Source organism: Apteryx rowi, unplaced genomic scaffold (genome assembly GCF_003343035.1).
Source record: "Apteryx rowi isolate R43461 unplaced genomic scaffold, aptRow1 scaffold_372, whole genome shotgun sequence".
Classification (NCBI taxonomy): Eukaryota; Metazoa; Chordata; class Aves; order Apterygiformes; family Apterygidae; genus Apteryx; species Apteryx rowi.
Genome location: NW_020450219.1, coordinates 538,739 through 559,751, shown reverse-complemented (window position 1 = coordinate 559,751; position 21,013 = coordinate 538,739). Strand labels below are relative to the sequence as shown.

The 21,013-nt window shown below is 43.2% G+C and overlaps 1 protein-coding gene across 1 annotated transcript; it reads right to left on the bottom strand.

Annotated features, from left to right (window-relative positions):
* Positions 1–1,861: 1,861 nt before the first annotated feature.
* On the bottom strand, positions 1,862–19,906 carry TMEM272 (transmembrane protein 272). The gene is made up of 4 exons (XM_026073669.1): positions 19,849–19,906; positions 12,467–12,526; positions 6,381–6,463; positions 1,862–2,224 (listed from the first exon to the last, which is right to left on the bottom strand). The coding sequence occupies exons 1-4, from the start codon at positions 19,904–19,906 to the stop codon at positions 1,862–1,864; spliced, it is 564 nt and encodes a 187-aa protein (XP_025929454.1).
* Positions 19,907–21,013: the final 1,107 nt, after the last annotated feature.

Genomic DNA, 21,013 nt, shown 5'->3' with positions numbered 1-21,013 from the left:
AGGCTGCTGTGGCCATATCTCCCTACACCCAACCATGCATAGCGTAAGTCAGCTAGCAGTGTCAGGAATTCCCATTTCTGGATTTCTGAGCACAGGCAGACTAATCATGACTCCCTTGAGTGGCCACTGCAGAGCTAGGGAATGCTACACTGTGATGCTCTGGTCTCGTCAGATTTTTCCACCCACCTTTTCTCTAAGATTAGCTTTCTGCRGTTACCAGATATCCTTTTATAATAAACAATTCTTAAAGCCAGGGCCTGAATTAAAATCAATGTGGACTAAATGCACTGTTATGTACACAATATCTGCTGAGGTAATTACTATTCCTGGCTGAGGACAGCTGGTTCCCATAGGCATTACACTGTTCAGCCTCAGACCCAAGGTGAAAGACTGAGCAGATCTGGTTCAGCTATGCCATATTGTTGAGGTTATTTTAGAGATCTTATGCTTCCACAGGCATCCTATAACTCTGTTAGGTTCCTCTAAATGAAGGTTTTGGTTGTGTAGTATTTAACTGAAAAAATACCCAAAACACACATCCGGTTTCCTTATTTGGGGCTGCCTTCATGCTTGTGTGGTGAGGACCCCCTCCACTTTCACCGTATTAACAGAACTGGATAAGATCAAAAGCAGAAAGAGCACTTTACACTGCATTCATCAACACATAAATAACAATCTGCCAGGACCAGTTATGGGCTAGTTCCATTACATGCCACAAAACAATTTTCTCTGTGCATGCTGGTGTTTTTAAAGCTGACACTGCTGTTGACTTAATAGGTGCTTTCATTACCTCCGTCCATTAAGTATAGACTTCCATATGTGCAGCACCAATGTGAACAAATCAAATATACACTCACACCACAACCAGAGAAATGCTGTAGTAAACATGTCCATCTGAAATTTTCACATCCCCCCCATGTGTCGTTATCATGTGTTATATTTAAAATACCAACATCATCAATTTTTCTATAAACTTAATCACAACGGCTTGCCAACCATCTTTGTGTTAGTGCAGTACTGACAAATAATTGTTGTACAAAAATGGAGGAAGAGGAGTTACCCCAGGCTGGGGAATGCTGAAGCACTGATCTGATACTCAGTAGCTCTTGACTAGGTTAACGCTTCTGCCAAAGATTTACAGTGTGGCCTTGGCTCAGTTTCTGATGGATATATTCAGACTACCTGTTTTAGCACCAAAGGTGAACACAGATGCTTCCTGCTCAAAGTTCAAGAGAGACCTTGGGGCCATATTCAGGCTGCCTTTTATACATGCGCATGTTGCTATTACAACTGCTTACTGACTGGTCTCACACTGGTGTGAATAGCTCTCTGGTGAGCATCTAAGTAACTGTTGAAGTCCATGCACCATGCAAGGTGGTCTCAGTACAACCCCTTATCTCTTCACATCTGTTTCCTCATCTGTAATGCATGGCCAGTAACATACCTCAGCAAGGTCATGAAGGTGTTCAGATCAGGGAAGAGGACAACATGGCTACTTTTATAGGCAAAGGTGTACTATGCTGAAATTACATAAGGAGACCTGGGTTTAGAAGAGTTTGTCATCTGCAGGCGCTTACTGCAGAATTTGACACTCGAAATAGAACATCCAACAGTTACAAAAGGGATGTAAAAGTTAGAAAGAGTGCACCCTGGCATCTCTAGCAGCAATTTTACATGACTATGCTGTATTCCAGATTAGCTATTTCCAGATGGTATGGTATTCTACAATTTCCTCCTGCAGTTGGCAGCTATCATACATATACACAGCAACAGTACAACACAGATGTACACAAGGGTGAATTATTGCCTTTTCTTCTTGTACACCCTTTCCCAAACATCTAGGGCTTTATTTCTGTAGTGTTTAGTCTTCCTCAGAAGAGTATCTTTGCCTGGAAAAACAGTATATGCAGCAGCTACAAAAGATAAGGAGAAAGAGAACAGTATGGCTAATGATGAGAACACCAACAGCAAAAATGTACAGGGTTTTATCACAGTAATCCTGAGGCTGGTGGAAAGGTGGGATGAAATTTGGCAGGTACACAGAAAACACCCAGTAGTTCCCAAGAATGAACCAGAGGAAGAGGAAGAGGCTGAGGGTCAGGTGGATGTAGTACTTGTGAGCGTTCTGCCTCCAGGGATATTCGTCGTCATCATCGTCATCAATCACAACAGACTTGGAAAGCAGCTGCCTCATCCTGGTTGAGTCGTACAGCAGGAGAGTCACCTGGAGGCATTGGGGAAGAAAAGGAAATGAATAGATTAGCTGTGAAAAGGCTGAACACCATCTGGCCACTGCCAGCTTTTGGACCAAATTAAAATTGCATGTGGGGAAGTCATGTAAGAGAAAGCTGAGGAGCAATGAACAAGGCAGATCCTGCTGGAAAAGAATGKTTTTTTTCCTGCAATTTATTAACCAGTCAGATTTAGGCCAAACATTGGGAAAAACTTGCCAACAGTAAGGGTGGGAAGGCATGAGAACAGATGAGATTATGTAGGAAGATGACAGTAGCTCCTGCACTGGAAAATTTTACAGATTAGAGGAACTTCTGAATGACTTGAGTAGAGTTTTCCTGCTTTGCAGTAAATGATTTATCTCCCTAGCTCTATTTTCTATCGCTGTGTAGGTGAATGAGCTTGTATAAAACTATAAAGGGTCTAGACTTCCGTCTAAGCCCCAAAGAAATTTCTTCACATACTTGGAATGATTCTGACAAATTTTCTTTAGTTAAGCATCATTTTCTCAGATTGCTCCATCCCCACCTTCAGTCAGAACCAGGAGAGAAATAGATAGAATACCATGAGGTTGGGAAGGTCTGGTGAAATGCAGTAGGACTCATCAGCAACACTTGAAAGATTTCTAGTTTAGTCTTGCCAATACAAGGTATGTAGGTAGAATGATGACAGTGCAGAGAAACTTTCAAATTTCTGTATCCTAAATGAATCTCTTAATTCTGGTAGATTTAGGAGAACTATTTACAGGAGGCCTGACAACAAAAATGGAGCAAGTTCTTGTCTTTTTCATGTCATGGTCTCTGTTGAAGGAAACACGAGTACCTATGCAAGGATTTGGGCCAAGCATTGTGAATCTTGTGTTTCCTTGCTACCCWGGAAACATGGTCCTCAAGGCACTAGGTATTGTAATCCCAAATCCCCAGCTGTCCTCCTGCCTTGTGGAAGCCTCAATCCCTTTTTAGGTACTCAGGTTCCCACGCAAGGCTCCCTGGAGGTAGCTGTGTCCTTGGGAAAGGAACTTTAAGAAAACAGCTGAGTAAGGAGCTGCCTTGGCCAACCAGGAATTAAATTCAGAGAGAAAGGTAAAGGGTCTAAATTTATTAGCAGCTATGGGGAAGGACATACTGTCTGAGCAGGAATTCTCAGCTGTGTTCTCTTTCCTGGAGTTGTACTCTGTGCTCAGTTTTCTGCATGAAATGAGAACGAAGAACACCCCTCATTTTGTTCTCTTCCTTCTCCACTAGTCAGTGGAGAAAACACTTTCCTGAGCTAGGGAAAAACCAATTTGGATCTATGTTCTGCCTGGTTTGGATTTTAGTCTATGTGTCCCATTTTCCAGAAGCAAGGCCTAGTGCCAGGATCCAGGGCATCCTGGGAACAGGATTGTCTTGCTCTTCCCTGTTGCAGCTGTTCAACTGTGGATAAATGTTTAAATATTTATTGGCAAAACCAGCTGTTTTCCTAGCCCAGAGGTTGGCACACTTTCATAGGTTTGTGAGAAACATAGTTTTATGTTCAATGTGGGCAAAGAAGGGGGTTTCCACTTGTATCTCTCACATCACAGCTGAGTGCTCAGACTGGTTGGCTTGTTCAGACCAGCAGAGCATGTTCCTCTTCTCAGGTGATCTTTTCTTGTCTATGTGTCAGGCTCCTGACACATAGGAGGGGTAAACCCACCTGGCCAGTAGGTCTGAGGTTTCCACATGGAGGCCTGTGGCTTGAAACGAAGGTCCATTTAGCTCATTAGCTTTGAGGTGAGCCCAGCACAAAGGTAGCTGCYTGCACTCAAGTGCCATCATGCTCAGCAAAGGGAATGGGGTTAACGGGCAGATGAGCATGGTTATGAGGAAGTCAGTGAAACCTCCCAGGTGGATTTATGGATCTCAGATGCATCTAAGCAATTAATGGAAGGCATATTTGATTCTTATGTACATTGCCTTGGCAAGTTGTGAGTTATGCAAATTCTGGCTATCACTCACGTTGTTAATAACTGCAGAATATACACTTATGAAGCAGCATGACACTAATTCACCAGGTCTCTCCAGGCTCTGTAGAATGGTTCAGTGGCCTTGGTGGGCATATATATAGGTTACCAGGGCCTTTTAAAAGGATCAAGATACTGAGGAAACAGATGAGGAAGCTACAGATCCATACAGATCTGAGCCAAAATGACTAAATGGAGTCCAAGGAAGGACAGTGTTCTTTCAAGTCTTATCCCATACACACTCTCTGACCTTTTAACCCTAAGAGTTCAAGTTAGCCAAAAAAACTGCTTAGTCACAGTTTCCATAAGCTAATACTGAACTCAGTGCAGACTCATGAGTATAACAGAGGGTAGAACTGAGGCAGTTGGAGTTTAGCTAAAAGATCATGCCTCATGAGATGGCATATGAGTTAGGTAAAACAAATTCTTCTGACCGAATGTATTGCTAGACTGCAAAATACCCAGTCCTGCTTTCATTGATGCCGCATTCAAGCCATTATTTGATTTCAGTAGGAATATTAACTGATCCACTTACCATTTTATTTAAGACAAGAAAAACTGACTTCAAATCACCAATAGCTAACACATGGTCAACATTTTTGATGAGGGCTTCAATTCATTAGCATGCGACTGCTCTTTCAATTCTCATTTAATTTTTCCTAAACTACTACTAAACGAACCTTTGACTATACAGAAAAGTCCAATGGTGTGATCAAATAACTAAGCATTTGCCAGTAGAATGCGTAGCATCGCAAATTCCTTATGAAAAGATTAAGCCCTTTCTTTTTTTTTCTCCACTTACTTATTTACCGCCCAAAGGCCCTCAAGGGGGATGATTATTTTCCAAGCAATGTACTGCGGTCTGGTTACCACTGTGTAAAGCTGAAGGGAATGTAGAGACTTGCAGAAGAATACTCTTCTTTCTCCCTTCTTTCAATCCTGGAAGGGGGCTAGAAACATTATCAAAGGGGAACGTAGATAGCTCCTGTCCACAGTGTCTACCGGCTACAATATACAAGGATACTGCTGTCAAGTAAGAGACTGGTGGGTTCTTGATGGAGGTACAGGCTCCCTGCCCTGGAGCATTAGGCCCTGGCCTTCCGTGTCCACCCTGCGTGCTCTGCCTGTGCCAGGCTGGGTGCTGGGTTGCTGCTGCCCCAGTTAGCTCTGTGGAACAGCAGATGGTACCAGTATAGACACTCCCTCTGGCAGCAGCAGTTACTGTCCTTACCCCTTTATTCCCCCAGTGGTGGTTTTCTGAGACTCTTCTTTCAGCTCTACCCCTTTTCTTTCCTTTAGCAGGAACATCTTTGGGACAGCAAAAAGAGTTTTGCTTAATACTGCTGAGAAGGCTTGAACTAGTACTGGCTGCAGTCTAGGACAAGCCCATCCGTGTCTGCTAGCAGCCAGCTGGCATGGTCGGAAAAGTGCCTGTCAGCAGTGAGCTATTGTTCGCCCTGGAGACAACCCTGTTATAGCTTTATAGTGCCCAGGCTGTAACACGGATATGGGGATGTCTCTGCTTGTCAACCAGACTGACTCAGTGAAGATGTAAGTGAGCACAGTTCCCTGAAAGACAGGTAGCTGTGGTAGAAAATGCTGTGCTTAGATTAATGAGCCCTGCTATGAAACAGAATATATTTACTCCAGAACAAGGCCATGCTACTGCATTGCCATTGCTTTTAGCCAGGCTGGAGTGCGGATAAAGTGAGCTCGTGTTTGCTTGCAAAGGATTGTGTACAAACACCTGTAGTTTTATAGCATTCCCAAAGCTACTAGAATAGCTTCACCCCTTGTTCAGCCCGTATATCTGAAAATGAAGGAGAAAGGCCTGACAGGCTTGGAGGATTGCTTGAGGAAACAGGACCCCATTTATCATGGCCCTCCATGTTTTGTAGTCATTTACATCAGGAGGGATGGTAACACAGATGCTGTGATCTAGAAGAAAGTCACACCACAATATGTGGGACAACACTGAATAAAACTCATTAGAGCCTCACTTGATTGATATGTGCTTTCAGTGCTGGAACAAACACGGTTCAATCCAGATAGCTGTCTTCAGTGCTGCATGCACACAGCTTTCTGGAGCCATCATTATGTCATAACTCCAGCATGTCAAATTCTAATCGCACAAAATATTTTTCACACATAGAAGGCACATTACCTTTAAGCTGCCAATCACGCCGCCCACCAACAGATATAATGGGATTAGTGGCTGAACTGGGCAGTCTTCCAAAAACTTCATTCCTGATTAGCAAAAATTAATAATGTTTATTATCTCAAGTGATCACATGGTGCAACATTCTATACTGTAAAAAGTAAAGATCCTGTAAGTGAAGTGTTCTTATACCCAAGCCTTGTATCCAACAGGGGCTGAACTGAATAAGGTTTGTGTCTGACATTACAGTAGTGAGGGTCAGGAACAAACATACAGCAGGAGAAGGAAGAGAGAGCATAAAGGGTCACAACAGGATTACAGCATTACTCATCTAAGCCATCTACACAGGTGCATTGGCTTCAACTCTTGTATTTTTGTTAAATGAATGATAAACTTAGCTGGTCAGGAATATCTGAAGGAAGCATAATTTTCATCAGAAATAGAAAATTCCATTGAAAATCAAAACTGTTCCTATAAATGAGGAATTCTGAAAAGCTTCTCCTAGGCCTTTCCTGCTCATTAGCTCCCATGAGTGTGGTGTGTTCCTGAGTCAGATGCCCTGAAACTTGGGAGCCAGAGCTCATGGGAGCTCCTGAAACCATTTTAGCTTCCCAGGCAGCTAATAGGGAACCAGAGAAGCCCGAATTTCCGGGATGTTTGGGTTGCTGGAGGCTTAAAGCACTGGTTGTTATGGAGCCAAGGATCCTGACAACCCTCAAATCTACTGCTAGAAAGGGAAAGCTGGGTAAGTTTTAGGGAAGGGATTTTATGGCAGTATAAGGATGATGCTGGCATTAGACACTGAAGCTTGTGATACAGGTCTGTGGCAGTGAGACTCATCTGTCCAAATTTAGATGTCTGCAATGCAGGCATCCATATCTGAACTAGTTTCCTAGACTCTCTTTATAGTCAATAGGGAGAAATAGACACTTCTAAAATCCAATTCATCTCATCCTAAGATAGACATTTAAAATAGGTCAGATGAACTGTGCCCTGAAAGTGCCTCTTTCTCTCTATGACTGTACAGGGAATCTAGACAGCCGGCTGTAAATGTCTAAAGTTAGCTGAGATGAATCCCCCGCCTAAGTGTCATACCCATTGGTGTCTTTAGTCAATTTTAAACTGTTTGTTGCACCACAGTTTTACTATTATTGATCCCATGTTTCAGGCCTTCTGCTGATCACTTGTGGAGGCCAGAAAGAATTTTCTGTTTTCTTCTTCTTGATGTATGATTTGTTTTCTAGGAGGATTTTCGACTTTCCTCTGAAGCATTGGGGTTATCTAGGCACAAGATGCTGTAAGCAACATGCTGGTCTAAACATCTTTCAGGTGGAACATCTTGCCCCCATGTTCAGGATTATAACTGAACAGGTGGCTTGAGGTCAGAAAAGATGTACCAGTGGGGTTTTTTGCCTTCTTCTGCAGGTGTAATCCTTTTCACCTTGACATTTTGCCTACCAAATTCACTGCTATTACTGGTCCAGAACATTGCTGATGTCCTGTCCTTCTCGCATAGTGTAGTATAGGTGCTGTGGATTTTTGGTTTCTTACAATAGATATTATGTTAGTCATAGGATGCAGGGAAGTGTTTTGTGGTCTGCTGTGTATAAGGGCTGTGGAGTCCAATGAACTCTTTCATACTAAATATCTATTACTAGCCTTCCCACAACTGAAAAGGGCTGGACTCAAATGCACTCGGGCTCTGTGCCTTCTTGTCCCCTATTCCTAGGCTGTAATTTTTATCCATTTTGCCACTATCAAACACTGAGGGTCATTCTGGTACCTGCCCAGACTCCCAGCTTTACAGAGTAGGCTGAAGGGAAATCGGCAAGAATTAAATCATTTTCAGAAAGCATCTGCCRCAGTTTCCAGAGTCCTGGCCCTGTAACAACCTGCCACAAAAGCAGCAGGCTGGGGATCTCAGGGAGTATATTTCAGTTTAGGAACCTGGGCAATTGGTATTTCCAGTGTATTACTGAGATTTTGACTTGAGACAGAATTCAAGAAAACGTGCCAATTTTTTCATGGAGCTGAGATTCTGTTTCCCAGACAAGTCTATTATGGAGTCACTTCATACATGTAGCACGACAGCCATCAGTCTTGGGAAGGATTTGAATGACAAGTAGTGGTACTTAGTAATTTGGGGGAGAATATTCCAGGCAGATATGATGGTAAAAAAGGTGGTGAAAGGGGATAATACAGTAATAACTGAAAAAATAGAGCGTCGTGGGTGAATAAGAGATATGGACCTACAGTTGACTGATGGGCACTGACACTTGTCACAGTGAAATCTAGGCACATGCATGATGTACCAACCAATTCACACACAGCGTGTGCATGATTTGTTCAGGAACACCAAAACTAGTGTGAGTGCGTTGGTGCCAGAGCTTTTCTCCCATGAGCACCAGAGATGTTCTCCTTTGACTGCTAATGGTGGGACTAGATGGACCATGAGAGATCAAAGCTTTGCTTCTTGTCAGAGTTTTCAATGCTCCCTTGAAGCAGCTAATATGCTGAATATGAGAATACCCTTCAGACAACTATTGGGAGCACTTGAGAGGTGAGGAATTATTTAATTTGGTGTAGGTATGAGTATGAGGAGTGGTACTGAGGTACAATTGAACAAGGGAAAATTTAGACCGGCTATTAAGAAAAAGATGTCATCAGCTTTCGAATGTGATTTAACTAACCAAAGAGATCACTGTATATAAAGGTAATCTGGACAACATGCAGGAATATGTTACTTGGAGCAATCCTTCATTGTTGCAGAAAAAAAAAACAAATTTAAAAAAAATCTAGGCAGTCCTTCCATCACTATTTTTGGAATGTTTGGTGAAAAAAAGTATCATCTCTACCAGTAAAAATTAGAAAGCTGTTAAACAATCTGTAGCTTAAATGATATAACGTGTCTAGAGCTTGGAAAATTTGCTAAGTCCTCTTCTTGTATCCTGACTTACACAAAATTTTAAGACTGTATAATGTTAGTGTGTCATTACTGCTAGGGCTACCAGTTATTCATCTCTGAGTTTTAACTAATATTATTATAATTTATCTGTTAACATTTGAAAATATCTCACAGTTGTTCTCTAGAGAAAGCAAGGGACAAAATGACTGGAGACACATCAGTAAGTCATTCTCAGAGATCATTGTAAAAGAATGTTATCAAAAACTCAAAGGGCTTCATTTTGATAATAAATATCTGCATTTTGCTTTGACATTTAATTTTCCTAAAAATGCCTTTGCAGATAAGTAGCTGCAGGAAAACAATATCCTCTGACAACASTATATTACAGTGACATTATCTCTTAATTTTAGTAAATTGCAAAAAAAAAAGGCTCTGTAACTGATGCAGGAGATACCCAGAGCTCCAGGCTAATATCTTACCATACACTTTCCACTCCTCACTGATCTTAAAGATATTGTGAAATATTCCTAAGAAATGATATTTATAAGTGATCAGATTCCAGCCTTGGATTCATTTCCAGAAGGCTAGCTGTCAACTTGTATGCAAGCTGTACCACAGTGTAAATGATACCTTCCTACTCCTATTTCATAGCTCAGGCATATTCAGCCTCGCAAAAAGCTAAAGCTAAAATCCTCTTATAGGATAAATAGCAATTTTAAGTCATGGATAAGCATAAGAGCCTAAGTGTTGAGATGTAACAGTTCAGCACATCTCCCGCTTCCTAATTGCTCCCTAATCCCTAATTAGAACTCCCTAATTCCTAATTAGGACTCCCTAATCAGAGTCCTACCACAGTCATCTCTGGTACTCACAAGGGCCCAGATAAAGGAAGCAGCRCCAATCTTTACTGAACATGTTTTATAAGGATCTGGCCAAATATAGATGCCTACAGCTAGGCTAGTTGTACAGACGCCCTTAAAAGTCATCTCATCCTAATGCAGACACCTAAAAGAGAGTATGGCTTGAGCTGTCAGAAGTGCCTGTTTCTCTTCACTGGCTCCAAGGGAAACACAGGGTTACAGTTGCAGATGTGTACAGTCCAAAGCCAGGTGGGATGCATCTTGCCCACAGCATCTGCATGTCCACAGAGTTAATTTGCACCATCTTTCATTAATGATGAGAGAGAAGATGAACAACTTCTCAAGGACACCAATCTGTAATGATCGCAAAGGTTCTYGAGGACAAGACTTAAAATTAAAAGTGATCCAGATGGACTGGAAAAAGCCATCCACAATCTATGAGATGACATTCGATAAAGTCAAGCACTACATATAGGAGAGAAAAGGTAAATGTAAATAAAAAATGAGAAAGGTCTGATAGGGAGCAGCATTGCCAAAAAGCATCTGGACTTACAATGCACCATAAACTAAATTGGAGCCAATGACCTGGTGCAGAGAGAGTATATTTCATTATGAGGTGTATTTACAGGAATCCTGCATGTTAAACAGAGGAGCTAATTATTCTGCACTACTCATTCCTGAGGTCTCAGCTGGAGTATTGTGTTCTGTCACATTTTTTGAGGGGGAAAAAATAGTTACACTGGCCAGAGACCAGCAGAGAGAAGCCAAAATGCAAAGAAGCTATAGAAACAATGACCTGTGAGGTCAGGTTGAAAGAACTGGGTTTTTGAAATCTCTAGAAAAGAGAAAATTGAGTGGGGGTGTAATAACAGCCTTCAAATACTTCAAAGGTTGTTGTGAGTAGGACAGTGACCAATCTATCTTTGTGATCATGGCGTGTAGGACASGTTGTAATCTGTTTAATTTGCCATAGGGAAGATTTAGGTTGGATATAGGGAAAAATATTTTGTCTGAGAGCCATAAAATGCTGAAGTAGGCTCCTTGGGAAGCTATGGAATTTCCTTGAGTAAGGACAAATCAGACATCTGTCAGAGACGCTGGGAACATGCGAATCCTGTCTGAAAGTGGACGTTGGCTGATGTCTCTATCAACTTTTCTCAAAGTGTGGATCGCAACCCCAGGGAGGATGTGAAAGGCCCAAAGGAAGCCACAAAGTGTTAGAAAAAGGTCTTTTTTTTTTAAAGAAGTCTATATTAACGATAAAGAAAAGATGATGCCTAAGAAAGAAGATAAGAGCCTTATACATTTTAAAAATGTATAAAATTATGCAGCTGATAATACATGCTTTTCCTTTCTTAAATATTTGATCTGGAATGCTACTCACAAATCCAGCCTTCAGGGGGTCATACAGAGACAGATAAGCCAAAAAACAGGTCACACTTTCAAAAAGTTAGAGAAATAGCAGACTCGATGATCTTTTCTCCCCTTCCGGCCTTGCRCTTCTAGGATTTTTGCAGTGTGGTTAATACAGAGGAGATCCAGATTAATGAAATCTCCTCATCTGTCGGATTCGGAGCTTCCTCCCACAGAAGGAACAGAAACACCCACAGCACTTTGCCAGGTGTCAGTAGCCTAAGCAGCAATTATGCCAAAGTCAATACTCCAGTTAAAAAAAAAGTGAGTTAAAATAGGCTTAGGGCTCAGAACATGTCAGCAACTTCATCATAAAAAAAAAAAATTGGGAAAGTGTTTCAAATGCTGCAAAAATGAGCAATGCAAAACCAGAAAATTCAAAGGGATGGTTAAATTTAAAGAAATGTAAACATCGTTGGATATGAAAATATATTGTTAAGGCCTCCAAACATCCTGTGTCCTACCCTGTATTGAGGTGACACAGTGATGAAGTATTTAAGACAAACAGGCTCAGGTTCAAGAACTGCTTCCTCCCTACCGTATAGTGTGTGCTGTGATTCTGTGTCTGAAGCTAAAATATTAATACGCAGTTTTAAAGGGCTAAATATGAGAACAGGTGATATTTATGATGTTAGTCTGATTATACTCTTTATATGAATCACTGGTACTGGAAATTTAACCCACCTGGGCTCGATAGGAGTTAACAGAGACCTGTATTCCCTGTGACAGAGAATCTCCAAAGGAGACTTTAACGATTACCCCAAAATATTTAATGCAGTTACATGAGCACATCTATGGCAAGAGTACTAGCTGCTATAAATCAAATTCCAGCTTGTTTCTCTCAGAAGTTGCATTAACTTGTCACACAGTGCCAGGAAGCTCTTATTTTTACATTTCTTTAATAGTCAGCTTACCTGTAAAAGCCATGGACAATGGTAAAGCCAGGAAAGCAAGGAGCCCAAATATAAAGCATACTGTGAATGAAAAAAAAAAAAAAAAAAAGGACAACATTACTGGGACTGGTTGAAGTTTAAAGAACAGAAGTTCGATGCAATGTTTTGCAGATGCTGTTTACACATATAGCTGTGTAGCAAGCAACGGGGTGAGAACACTGTGTTTGTTGTGCAGCATTCAAGATGATCAGACCCAGCAAGGGGTTTATCGCTCCCCCAAAACTCAAGCTTCCATTTTTAATTGATACATTTTTAATCCTTGCACCAGTAATAACAGGATGARAGACACAAACTGCTTTTGTTGCTACTATTCCTAGCTGTCTTATTGCAAGGACAAGTACTCAGTGCTTGCTACCTCAGCCTGCATCAGCAGCAGAGACACCAACAGATTACTGTTCAGTAGCAAGTAACTTTGCACGAGCTGATCCATGGCAACTGATGAGCCAGAACAGTTTGCCAAGCAAACAGCAGCTTTAATGCCATTCCACTCAGTTTTCACTGATAGCTAAATAAACTGTCTTTATTGCAGACATGAATAGTTTTTGGCTGGCCTGGCTTCCTGACCCAGCTCAGGCCATGATCACAGAGGTGGTAGCCCTGCTGCAAGGAGTGGGACTTGTCACAGGGATAGATCTGCTTAAGCTGCATGGACTGATGCTCTTGGGGTGCTCGTAAGCTGTTCCCATGTATGATCTGATCTGAGATGCTTAATTACTCCCGAGAGAGCTGCTGGTGTCTCTGAGCCCTGAAACTTTCCCAGTGTGTGCCGATGCTGTGGTGGTTGAATGCTTGTCTTTGCAGAAAGCGAGAAACGATAGCATCAAGAGCAATGTGAAGGGCCTGTCTTCTTCACAAGAGCTGTCAGTTCTGTGCCTAATCATGACCATTTGGCAATGTTGAAGTGAAACACTGCCTGGCAAAATGAGGTTAAAACATAATGAAGAAATTCAGTGCTTAGCTTCCCTGCAGAGTACTTCTGAAAATGAAGTTTATAAGTAGATACCCAAGGAGACAAAGTGGCAGCAAGTGGAGGCAGACAGAGATTGCAGAGGGGCTGAAAAGGGCGTGGAAAAGAGAAAGAGTAGGACGTCCSCTTGGAGGTTTATGAAACAAATTTGAACCTCAGAGTAAGCATTCAGTGATAGCTTGGGACCAAYCCTTCCCCGAGCAAACAGCATGATGCAGTTCCCAAGCAGCCCTGCACACTCGGTGCCACCGAATCGCACCCACTGCGAGACACGTGCCTTCCCCACTCCGGGCAGGAGTAGGTGCACTGCCAGGCCCTTGGCTATCTGCAGTGCCTCTCAGGGTAACTGCACAGCACTGCCAACCTGGAGCTGTCAGGGTGCCTTCCAGAGCAAAGCAAACATCATTATCTCCATTTCACAGAAGGAGAGACTGAGACAGAGGGCATAGGAACATCATCAAAATTCAAGGGTAGACTCACCAGGTTTTCTGATCCGCAGTCACTTTTCCTGGGAACACACCGTGTCCCCCCATGCACACACTGCCTGTGTTTTCTCAGCAGAGAATGAGGATCTCGTACTTCAGCACTTGAGAAACATCTTTCTCAAAAGTAGCATGTTTAATACATCTATGAATTGGTAGAGACTGATGATATTTTGCACTGAAGAAAACACTTCTGTTCCTTTATGCCAACCTCTCCTGTCACTGCTGGCCTGTCTCATGCACCCATTTTTGCTCAGTCTCTCCCATTTGTTGAATGCTGCACAGTATAGAAATCCTTCCTCTGTTTCAATAGTATCCTACACTTGACTAAGCCCTTTCAAACACTGACAGCCTCTCGTTAGATGAATTCTGCCCAGAATTTCCCCTTTCACCAAATGTCACATTTCATGCTAGACACTCTTGCTGTTACATTATCTGGAGTATTAGTTTCATATTCTGAACCAATGTTATTATAGTTGAGCTGGCTTCTAAACACACCTGTGAACATTACGTTCCAATAGTGCCCAATTGCCTGGATAATTCATTTATCTATTACCCAAATGAATGCAATTCAGGTGTGCAGGAGCGACATCAACTGGCTGGTGTTACCGTCAGGACTGTTGGACCATCACCGCACTGTCACAGCGTGAGTCTCAGAGCAGAGGTCAACCTGCTTGAGGTTTCATATCCTTCCCCTGTTTCTGCTTGTGCTGCATGAGCGTGGAACAAGGAGCTCGGTAGCAGGAGAAATTATGTCATTTCTTAATTGTGCAGTGACTAGTGCCTGTGCTCCCTAGGGAGGGATGCTGCAGCGTGCTCTGTAAAAGGCTCAGCAGGGCACAGGGGTATGTGGAACAGCGCATCTGGCACACAGGTGTCTGGGTTTGCACTTGTCTAGCGTCTACCCAACAGCTTGATTTTGGAGGGGAGAAATAGGAGGTAGGGACCGCTCGCAGCTCAAGAGAAAAAGATAATGGCTCATTAATTCTCTTCCCCAAAGCAGTCGCTGGGAATGTATTTACTCATTATCTCCCCATTCAGCTTCAGCCTCTTAGGTCTCGAATTGGAGGGGCAGATGCATAGTCTGGGAAGGCTTCCAGATTTGTATTTAACAAAGTGAGACTCTCAACAATCGACTACACAACTGGCAGAGCTCAGCAGTCATTCTGAATGCCACTAGCAGCACTAAAGACTGTTTTCCCCCAAACGTGTGGGGTTTTCACAGAAATATTCCCTGGTCAGGACACACACATTCTGTCTGGATTTGTCTGGGTTTTGCTGCCCCATTCTGGTCTGAAGACAAATTGCTCAAGAAAATGTTACTTGCCGCAGGGCCGTAAGGACAGCACAATTCTGCAGAGGGAAAGGTGGTATCTATGCAGTTTCATGCATGCAGCTTGTGATATTTTTGAGTCAGTGATATCACCTCATGGGCCAGTCTGAGATGTCCCTGAACCTATTCCCAGAAAAAGTTGCAAGAAAAGGTGGATAATCTGTAAAAACGCAAGCTAGGTGAGGGAAAATTTTCCAGACATGGCTCAGAAGAACATCTGCCCTGAGAAGCTGGTGTCAAGGCACATGGGCTGGCAAGCAGGGGCAAGGAAAGTCCTCTGCCCTGGCATGTGCCTGCAGGGCAGTGCACAGTGGGATGGCTGTTCCCCTGTTCTTCTGCATTTAGCATAGGTAAAGTCCTGCTTTGGGAGGCATTAGTGAACAGGTCCTAACCTGCTGGGAAAAGGCCAGGGGAAGAGCTCATATCTGGGATCACATCAGGGAAGGAGGGAAGGAAGTAGCTTTGCATCTTGCAATTTCCCTGAAATCTGTGGGCAAGAAAATCAGACCTGAGGGTGCAGACTCTGTCTCCCGCCCAGCAGGACACTTAGCTGACATAAATCTGGCATTTAGCTGAGTTTTCATACTCCTGCTGGAGTCTCCCCATGCTCTTGCACCGTATGGTAATAAATGAACTTGAAATCACTATTAACATTATGGCTGTGTGTCATGGTCTCTCTTTCTTCTCTCTGATGCCTGAGTGATTACATTTTCGCCAGCCATGCCCCTGCACTGCAGCTCTCCTCTCTTCCCTCCGTTACACTGCCGTATGCTGTCCCCAATTATATGCCTGGCCTCAGGGCACACAGCGGATTAGCTCTCTGTGTGCAGGGCAGATCTACAGGCAGTATTGAATGTGACACCTCTGAAAATCCCAAGAGAACCTTTGACTATTTGAAAAGAAGAAAACTTCGCTTTATCTTTAAAGCAAACACTGATGATCTAAGCTGATCTGAAATTTCCAGACTTCATTTTGCTGCCTTGATTTTTCCAAGCGCTTGGAAGTTTCAGATCAGCTTAGGTTCTCGTAGGATTTTCAGAGGTGATTTATGAGTGTAGATCTTCATCTACCCACTGTTCTTGGAGAGTATGCTAATAKGGTTGTAGTGCAACCTGCTCAGGAGAGTACTGTAATAAATACAGTAATAAATGAAGTGCTGTATTCATTAGCCATCATTCCTAAATGCTGTTTGTTCTATAGACTGTTAGGCTTTTGTCATGAGTCTATGTCTGCCAAAAAAGGAGAAGGATTTCTTCGATGAGATGCTGCCGGCTTCCAGGGTTTCCACAGTTACCCCAGGGTTTATCTGCACAGGCAAGCTGAGCAAAATTCAGGGGTAAATTTACAGTGCTCCCTTCTAACGCCTTGTGGGAAGTTTATTCTGAAGGGGGCTAGCTCTTGGCAGTGCGGATGAGAAGCAAATTTGGGTCACATGGCCTGGGGGCCAGAAAGTGATCATTCCTGGAGGCAGATGCATTTGGCAGTGTACATGTTTCCATTAGGATCCCTTGAAATCATAGAATGCACAGAGGAGCTAAAATAGGAATTAAAAACCAGAATCCATTGTTAATCCAGACCTTAGTGTGCATGGCGAGGACTCTTTGGGGAGGTTGATTGCTCATTTTGGAAGTGCTTTAAGTGACTGCTTCGAGGGTGTGTAAGTCTCTGTGTGGGAAGCACTGGCATAGAAAGCAGTGCCACAATGTGCTGTACAGCATCATGGAAACTAGCAGTGTAACAGACTGGAGTGCACACGTAGCCGGTATTTTCATCCGCATTTTATTCCTTCACAGTATTTGAAGGAATCCTCCACAGAATTGACAAGGACTTGGAGAAGAGAAAGGATGCAATGTGCGTGGGTGGGGTGGAGGAGCAAGACTCAACTATGGAGCCAACTCCAGCAAGGTCATAGGTTTTACATGCTCTTCTAGGMATTTGAGTGACAGGAAAGTGTCACTATATCGGATGGGCTTCCATGAAGGAATGCAGAAAAGACTTGATGAACAACTTTGAAAGAAGAGAATTAAATCTGTTCAGCTTGGCTAGACAAATAAGAGAAAATAAAACAGGGTCTGAGCACTAAGAAAGGACTGTGGGTGACCCAAAGATAGAGAAATGAGAAATGAGGTGAACTTGAGTGAAAACAGAGATTGAGCTGGCCATGACAGGAAATGTTGTAGGATATATACTAATGGAATAGTCTCTTTGGACAAATGGCAGGAATCCCATCCCTGGGGTAATTTAATCCCTTGACCAATGTAGATACTCAGCAGCTGGAGGATTAAATGTTAGGAACAGCCATACCCATGGAGGTCTCTTGTCCCAGTGCAAAGCCACAGAGGGAGTATGACCAGAATACCTTGCAGGCCAAATCCAGCCTCAAAAGCTCCAGCTGCTTACTGTGTGCCATTACTGTTGGGTTAGAAAAGGTTGTATTACCGTGAAATAGCTCTTTGATACCCAGGCAACCTATGCCAACCCCGCATTTGAACTTAAATGTAAAGAAAACCTGAAGGCARCGGGTTTCCTGGAATGGTATTCCTGCTTCTGGATGGGTAACTTTGTGGGTATCAAGGAGCGAACGCCTGGTGTAAGAGAGCATAGATGAGATCAGAACTAATCCCATTCATCTGAAACATTTCAGAAGGAGCATTTATTTTCTCAGTTCATTAAAGTCCCAATGGCAATACAATACCAGCAGAGAACAATGACATTTTGCTTGTAACTGGTAGGAGCAGGAATTGGAGCACACACTCCCTCCGCAGGCTGGGCCGGCCGGCCGGAGGGCAGCCCCGAGCCTGGCCCCACTCTCCAGGACTCCTCGGAGCAATGGGAGCACCGCAGGCTCTGCACGCACCTCAGCTCTTCCCTGCTCTCCGGGTGACTGGTGAGGCTGGGGAGAGGGAAACTGATGCAATTTCCAATCCCTCTTTTCCCCTGGAACAATGTGAGAACCAGATAGGGTCAGAAGATGTCTTTACAGACCCTGCTCATGCCAGATTACCCAGGGAGGCTGGCTGCTCTCGCCTTTGGGGTCAGACCTCAGTAATCTGAAAGCATTTTGAACCCATGTCCGAGCCATCTATGCTGGTGTTCGTCCCCATAGTGGGAGGGCAGGAGCCAGTGGAGGCCCCTGTTGACTTCTGCGACAGAGCAGCAAGAGCAGCTTGGCAGCAGCAACATCCTCATTCTTGGAGCAATGCTAAAAGGCCCTGTCAGACCCTTGTGTGCTGCTCCTCAAAAACTAGACAGAAGTTGAAGTTTCGCCATTCTGGAATCAGTCACAATAAAATGAATTTGGGAGGCATAATTTCTGCAAAGGATGGCATGCAGTGGTTTTGTCTGAAGGAGTCCAAGTCCCTGTGTTAGGCGTTAAGTGGCTTAATCATTAATAAAAGTTCATTCTGAACTTTGAGAGCCTTTCAAGTGAAGCCAAAATATTCATATAAAAGACCTCAAGGTAACAGCCGTAGACTGACAATAATTTGTGTGGGTGAAGTATCAATTATGGTGAGTAGTCAAGTATGTTAAAGAGTTTTCTTCTCCTCATCTTTGAGTAGTTTTAGAAATTGTCACTGCCTAAAAGTAAAAGCAAAAGGCACTTGGAGCTTAGAACAAAAAAAAGACAGTTGGAGGGAGTACATTGCATTAAAACCTTGGATTTTTAACCCCCTGCCAACTACACTGCATTCCTGGTCTTATGAAATCTTCCACCTCTGAAGCATATTTCTCCTGGGCTCGTGCAGCCCCAGGACAAATCTGCTTTCTGCAGAGCTGCTCCTCGGGGAGCAGGAACTTGCCTGTTGATCTGGGCCAAGGAGCAGCCAGCTCTTTATGCCCAACCTCTGTCCTTTACCCTGATTAAGATGAACTAGTTGATTATGAAGCCTTCAGTCACATGAGCCCAGGCTATAATGCCATGAAAGGCTGCAGTTGGAATAACTGATGTTTCTCACCCATGATGCCTGCTCTTTTAGGAGGTCTGCTCACACCTCCAGTCACAGCTGTGCCAAGCGCTGGGCAAGCGGAAGAGAGAAGACCCTGCCCCAAAGAGCCCACAGCCAGAGAGGCTTGTCTTGGCGCTACACCACACCGGCTGGCAGTAATTTTACTTTACAGGAATAGCTCATAGGGGAATTCATTCCCAGATTGTCTGCACTGCTTTTTACTAGGCATTTTTCCAGTTCATATTTATGCTGGACTTGAAACCACTTGAAACAGAGGAGACAGGAGACAAAAACACTGTATTGCTTAGGCTTTCTGTTGCAGTCATTTTTAAGTACTTTATGGTGTTTATATTTGTTTGAAATGTTACACTGGTATGCAATATTCCAAATACCACAATAGGCAGGTGCTTTAGAGACACAATTATTATTGTGTGCTCTATCAGTGTTTCTCTAAAATTGTCTAGAAGAGAAAACACCTCAGAAAGGATGAAAGAAAAGGAAACTTCAGTGGAAGCCTCAGGTGGGATCTGGCATCATCTTAATTTCTTTATATACCTGCCTCAGCTGCAGTGCTGTTTAAATACGGAGGGAGATTACTCCCAGAACTGCCTTACCATTGCTGGCAATTTTAGATATGCACCGGTGACAAGCTTTCTCCAGGCCAGCAGTCATGGTGAAGCACCTTTTAGGGTGTCTGTAGGGATACAGAAAAGAATACAGTTATGAAAATAATAAGCAGTCTTTAATTAACTAAATATTTTGGCCTAGAGTCATTCCACATGCTTAAGCATGCTTTCACTACCYCTAAAACCCAAAGCAGCCACAAATCCAGATGACTGGCAGAGGGCAACATTCCTGGGGTCAAATAACATCTGGTAGCTGGAGTCTCCTCTTGTGCCATGCTGGCATCAACCCTCTCCCTTCACAACCCTCTTTGGTTTGACACGTGTCACCCCAGCAGAGTTTGCAGCAACGTAAAGCTTTTTTTCCCTAGCACTCCTCATCTTGCCCATCGCTTTTTGCCACACTCTTCACATACAGTTTGCACAGTGCAGGACCCAAGTCTTTCTCAGTAAATAGAGGAGGTACAGTGGAAGTGTCCACATCTACCAAAAGTTACTACTAAGTGGTGGCCAAATTACTAGACCCCTGTTCATGCTCAGAAGAGAATTGGGTGTTATCTTCCAGCAGCTTCATGCTTGGCTGCTGGATGAAGCCAATTCTTAATACATGACCCCAATGAAAAGATGGGTTGAATAATGCAAGATCTTCAGGATCACAGGGAGGCTGGAGGAAAATTAATAATTCTGTGACTCTGAGAACTATAAAAGGATCTATTTTAATTTCGATTGGGATTAGGGCAGCACAAAGTGTATTTAACTGCTATGAGAAAACTCAGTGAAAAGGGCAAGGTTCACTACATGACACAAACCTCTGAAGAGATTATTTAATGAATAAAAGTGAATTAGGTAAAGAAAAAGGGAGAAGGGTAGGAAAAAAAAACAAATTTAAAATTGAGGAGAATTCTGAAGAGGAACATAAAATAAAAACTGTGAAGAGAACCACATGGAGCCCAGAACAAGATGCCTTTCATTAAAAAGTAGCTGGATTAGAAAGTAGCTCTTTGTAAAGAAGAATTTTTATGAGGTTGTGTGAGGGATGAGCAAGCAACCAGGCATTCCAGGCCAGGACACAGGGCAGCACCAGCCAGTTAAATGTCATCCAGTGCAGATGAAACGTGGAAAGAGCCCTCACCCTGATCTGAGCCTCAGCCTCTGG

Excerpts from the sequence above, each read along its gene's own strand:
- TMEM272 (XM_026073669.1), bottom strand. The coding sequence starts at position 19,906 with ATGACTGCTGGCCTGGAGAAAGCTTGTCACCGGTGCATATCTAAAATT. Across the intron at positions 12,527-19,848 it reads ATCTAAAATTGCCAGCAATG|TATGCTTTATATTTGGGCTC; the intron begins GTAAGGCAGTTC and ends TTTCATTCACAG. Across the intron at positions 6,464-12,466 it reads ATTGTCCATGGCTTTTACAG|GAATGAAGTTTTTGGAAGAC; the intron begins GTAAGCTGACTA and ends TTTGCTAATCAG.